General features: G+C 32.6%; 1 protein-coding gene across 2 annotated transcripts; it reads right to left on the bottom strand.

The window, feature by feature from the left end:
- Nucleotides 1-1,047: 1,047 nt before the first annotated feature.
- On the bottom strand, nucleotides 1,048-4,997 carry LOC127119722 (protein KINESIN LIGHT CHAIN-RELATED 2). 2 transcript variants are annotated; one of them, XM_051050028.1, is made up of 3 exons: nucleotides 4,772-4,997; nucleotides 1,534-3,440; nucleotides 1,048-1,434 (listed from the first exon to the last, which is right to left on the bottom strand). In XM_051050028.1, the coding sequence occupies exons 2-3, from the start codon at nucleotides 3,387-3,389 to the stop codon at nucleotides 1,218-1,220; spliced, it is 2,073 nt and encodes a 690-aa protein (XP_050905985.1). In that variant the 5' UTR covers nucleotides 3,390-3,440; nucleotides 4,772-4,997; the 3' UTR covers nucleotides 1,048-1,217. The 2 variants fall into 2 exon arrangements, with proteins under 2 accessions (XP_050905985.1, XP_050905991.1); XM_051050034.1 differs by lacking the exon at nucleotides 4,772-4,997 and adding an exon at nucleotides 4,329-4,703.
- Nucleotides 4,998-5,423: the final 426 nt, after the last annotated feature.

A 5,423-nucleotide genomic window follows, 5' to 3' on the forward strand; every position in this document is an offset into this window, starting at 1 on the left:
AAACTATACCATAAACTCCTTTTCCCGAGGGAGCTAGTTGATGCCGAAAATTAAATTCATATGTGTTCTGTTATACTCCTAACATTTAACTTTAATTTGATAATGATATCATAATCATAATTATCTAAATCCAAAGGCTAGTCAAGATGCGTACTATAATAAATAAATAAAAATTTAAAAAAACTCCTTGATTTGTTCGCAAGATGTTTACTTTTTATTTAGCCATACAATGTAAGCATAAAAAAAGGAGAGTTATTAATTGTCATATTCTTGCTTGTCATCTTCATAAACAAATGGTTACATCTCAAAGTGTTTAGAATCAACAGAACTTTCCAAGCACCAAACAGAGAAAGTGAAGTTTCAACATATCTTTATTTACTTAGAAAATTGTATTTCAACCATTTATATATTCAATTATTCAAAGAAGAATATGAATATAGAAATAATATACAACAATTGGTATAATTTCTATGTAAACTTCTTACCTTGTAAACCTCACCAAATTCACAACTTATTAGCTTCTGAAAATTTACAGAAGAATAAAAGTAAAATAGCAATTAAAAGAATAGTAATAACCAAATGGTAAAGCAAAGTTTTTTTTTTCCATAAGGCAAGGTGAATGAGATGATCAGAATGGTTGGAGGGGGTGCCCCCTTTTTATTGAAGTGCTTTGATCTTCCTCAACATTGGATCCTCTTTTTCTACAATACAACTACTAGATGTACTAGTTTGCATGGAAAAGGAAAAAAGTAGAAGACATGGATAAGGAAAAGGATATATCTATGTTTTGGTGATTAGTACTTCTTAATAACTTTTCACTTTTAATCTTGCATTACAATGTAAGCATAGAAAGAGAAAGAGATTAAGTGTCATATTCATGCTTGTCATGTTTATAACATCCCTAACTATATAACAAAATGCTTACATCTCAAATGTAGTTAGAAGCAACTGAATTTTCTAAGCACTAGCAGAGAAAGTGATGTTATAACATTCATATATTTACTTAGAAAATTGTAAATGTATTTCAACCATTTTTTATACATTCAATTATACAAAGAATAGTATGAATATATATATATATATAGAAATTTCATGTACACTATAGAGTAAATAGACATAGAAAGTAACTTTTGTGAACAATCTTAAACAAGGAAAAATTATTGAAAGTGGAAACAATTCACACTTTGTTATTGTTTTTTTTATATACAGCCTCAACTTCATAGGACCTTAATGCCATTGTTTTTCATAACCTGAGAGTTTGAATCAAGAAGTGTTTCCAGTGATCTTTTCGACCTTCGGTTTCTTGCTCTTCCTGCTTCTTTTAACAACTCGGCCAACCTACGTTTCTCATCGTCGACATCAGGGTTTGCTGTTCCAAGCTTCTCTTCTCTCATGCCAACTACATATTCCAGCATTTCAATGGCATCATCCACTCTGCAAATCATTAAAGTTAACAAGAAATATTAGCAACTAAAACCTAAAAATTATAGTACTTCATAAACCTGAATGTTTAAGGGTCAATGAACATGTTACCTTCCCATTGCATCATAGGTGCCTGCAAGATTGCTATAGACTCCTAATGTATCTTGATGATAAGGGCCATACTCTTTTTCCAATATAGTTCTAGCCTCTTCAAACAAATCTGCAGCTTCATTTATAGCATACCTTTGGACACAAGCAAGACCCATTTGATTCAATGCAATTCCAAACAATGCAGATTTTTTCTCCCCGCTTGCGCGAAATTTCGTAACCGAACTTTTAAAAATGTTATAAGAATCAGAATAATTCCCTAACATGTAATACATAACTCCCATTTGTGCCTCAATTCCAGCAGTAGTACTTTGTTGACCAGGAACATTGTTATATATTTTCAATGCTTTTTTGAGTAACTTCAATCCTTTTTCCAAATCATTCATAGATTGATAAATTGCAGCAACATCTATCAAACCATTAGCAATCTCTTCTAGAGGAATTCCTGGATTTTTCTTCCCGAAAATTCGAAGTGCGTTTTCGCAATAAGTTTTAGATTCCTTGAACTTTCCTATTTTGTTGTATAAATCCGCTAACCTTACAAAAACAGAGGCAACTGTTGGGTGATTCTCTCCTTTGGTTGATTTGAAAACAGTTAGCGCTTTCTGATAAGAAAAAACCGCTTCATCATATCGTGCCAATGACAAATAAGCATCGCCTATGCTGCAATCAACAGACGCAACATCTAGTTCCTGGCGATTTTCCGCCATGACCATACTTGCCAAAACATAATGCTCTAGAGCACTTTCATAATCACCTTTTGAGTCACAGATTAGTCCCATTAGTCTCCGATCGGCTGCTTCTTCAAACGAAGCAGGCAAACCGTTTCCCTTGTGAATATCAAGAGCCATTTGACATAGCTTCCTAGCCTCATCAAATTGCAGTGCTTGAACATGTGCTTCAGCTACATACCGACACGTCTCACCGAATCGAGGATCGGTTTCCCCTAGGACCTGCCCTTGAATTTCAAGTCCTGCTGTATAAAACAGTAGAGAATTCTCAATATTTCCCATCATTGCATAAGTATCACCTAACTGCATACACCCTGCAAATTTAGCAAGTGCATGATCTTGACCATCCTCTAAAACAGGAACATCAATCGAACGCTCGAGAATCGGTATAGCCTCGTTGTATTGTCCTAAATTACAATAAATTGTTGCCAAAACATGAAGACACATCACCATTTCCAAACTTGGTTTACCATCTGAATTACATATCTCAAATGATTTCAGAGCTCTATGAGCAAAACCAAGAGCCTTGTTTGGATTCTCACCCGAAGATATCATATCTCTCGTTATCTTCAATAAGAACGGTCCGAGATCTGGATTATCTAACTCGTCAACAACACCGTCTTTCAAACCAAGCCTCCTATGCTTCCTCATCATATTGTAAAATCCATTTCCTTTTCTAGTCCCCTTCTCATTCCTATTATGCAAACTTCGACTTTTCGCAGATGCCTTAGCCGATCCTTCACCGATCCCTGTGCTTGATGAAACAATAACTTTCTCAATAGCATTGACATTGGAAAGGGAATCCTCTTTGTTTTCTGTTACAACCTCTTTCGTAATCTCCAAGTCAACAGCATCTCCGACAAGATGACCCAACTCGGAATCAATCCTCGACTCTTCGCCATATGAGTAAAAACTAGCCCTTGAAGGTGATTGATCAGAGCTTCTCATTTCGTAAACATTGGTATACAATTGTTCAATTGAAGTATCCACAACACCATCAATAGCTAAATCAATTGAATCGCTTTGAGTACTTCTTGGACTTAGTGTACTCCTTGGTGATGCTTGTTGAGTATAGGTATCCTTATGAGGTGTGTAACTTTCACTAGCTTCTTCTGTTGCATTATTCATGTTTATATCTTCAATAGCCGTTGCAGGTATTGAGTACAACACTATAATCACCTAAAATTTATCAAAGAAATAATCAGAAAAACAAGTTTGAAATTCATCCAAGGCCTTGTTTGGAATTTCTATAACAAATTTTCATATATTCTAGAAGTAAGTTATCTTGGAGACTTAATGAGAATGTGTCAAAAACAACTTATGAATGTGATCATAACCTGTTTCTATAAGCTCTCTGAAACAGTTTTGCAATTTCTTATTTCAGTAGATAAGTTCAAAAAGTCAATTGAAATGGCAAGAACAGAAAAAAAAAATCATAATACACTAGACATTTAATGTTTGATTAAGGTCTCAACTTTCAGTAACAATATCCAGAGCCAATTTTCACAAAGAAATTCTTCTAAAGTGGAAACCAAGTACCAAACATAGAAGAAAAGAATCAGAATACTCTATACATTTAAGACCTGTTTATATAAAAAAAATTAATTAAATACTTACAACATAAGCGTTTATGTATAAACTATTTCTATAAAAAAATATTCAATAAAATTAAACTATTTTCTTATAAACTATAAGTTTGATTCATAAGCTATACCTTGAAGAACTTATTGAAATAAGCTGAAAGTGGCTTATGGACATATTATGAGTTGTTTTCATAAACTCTCTCAAACAGTCTATCAATATTTTTTTGGGGTCTCAATTTCCAATAACAAAATCAAGAGCCAATTTTTCACTCTACAAAAACAGGCCTCAAACACCAAAGTCAAACCATTCATAACTTTAATGGTGTTATGAAAATTTAATTTCAATTCAATAAAAATAAAAATAAAAAAGCTTAAAATTCTATAAGAAGAAACATAAAAGATAACAAAAAGTAAAAGAGAAATGAATCAAACTTTATAACTCATCACAGCAACCAAAAAAAAAAAGCAACTAAAAATATTCCACCTGGTTTGATTGCTTAGCATTGCTTCTTCATAGATTCTCTTTCCTCTTACAACACATCAATAAAACAACATAACACAAAAACTTTTCTTCTGACATTCAACTGTAGTCAGTGATCAAACTCATAGTTTTAAATCATGGCCGGGATTGCTGCTAACAATTATACTGCAGAAGACTGCAACCGACACGGTCGAAATTGCAATTATCATATCTTGCATAGACTTTAACATCGTTTATACTACCAACCACAATTTAAAACAATGATCAAACTCGTTGAAAGAAAAAAAAACAATGAAGACAGAATTTGATTGAATAAAAAATGCATGAGTAAGAAAAGAAACTCATTGAGAACATTCAACAAACACATAAGGGTGTGACTGAAACTGAAACCAAAACATAATATTAATAACAAAAACAAGACATTAAATGAAATGAGATGTTATTACCTTTAGTATTCTGGGAAGAACAAAAACCAATATTTAAAAGGTTGTTTATGTTATGTTGAGAATTTCCATGAAGAAAAATATGAGTCAATGCATATATGCATCATTTGTATATATACACACATGTACATGTGAGGTGTGGAACAAGACTTGTTTGTGGTAGGTAATGGAATATAGGTGAAATGATGAGGGTATAATGGGAATTTAAAATGGATTTATTGAGAATTTGTAGATAAACATGCATGTGTGAATGTGGAATTTTGAAGCAAAACATAGGAAGGTGACCTTTCTCCCACTCCTTTCCTTTTCTTAAATTGATCATTTTTTTAAAGAAAAATAATAATTAATTTTCTAAAGTTACAATTTTGGCTCTTTCTTATATTTAGTTCAATTTTTTTTTGTCTGAAAATAAGTAATTAAATAATTCTAGAATATTATCAACAAAAAAAAAGTGAAAATTAAATAAGTAATATAATGAAAATTGATTTAACCTCAAAGTTGCAGTTGAAACGTAAGAAGCGTAAGGTGGCGGGAATAACGGCTTTTGGACGCGAAAAGACTATAGAAGAATGTTAAGATGACCGGGGCGTGTGATTTGAGAAGGTGAAAGTTGGAGTAAAAAGTTGCCACGTGGTAAGCGGTGATAGCAATGATT

The sequence above is a fragment of the Lathyrus oleraceus genome, chromosome 1 (genome assembly GCF_024323335.1).
Source record: "Lathyrus oleraceus cultivar Zhongwan6 chromosome 1, CAAS_Psat_ZW6_1.0, whole genome shotgun sequence".
NCBI classification, from domain to species: Eukaryota; Viridiplantae; Streptophyta; class Magnoliopsida; order Fabales; family Fabaceae; genus Lathyrus; species Lathyrus oleraceus.

Bases quoted from the DNA above. Each gene is read 5' to 3' on its own strand.
- LOC127119722 (XM_051050028.1), bottom strand. From the start codon at position 3,389: ATGAATAATGCAACAGAAGAAGCTAGTGAAAGTTACACACCTCATAAG. The intron at 1,435-1,533 runs GTAACATGTTCA...AATGATTTGCAG, and splicing joins ACCTATGATGCAATGGGAAG to AGTGGATGATGCCATTGAAA.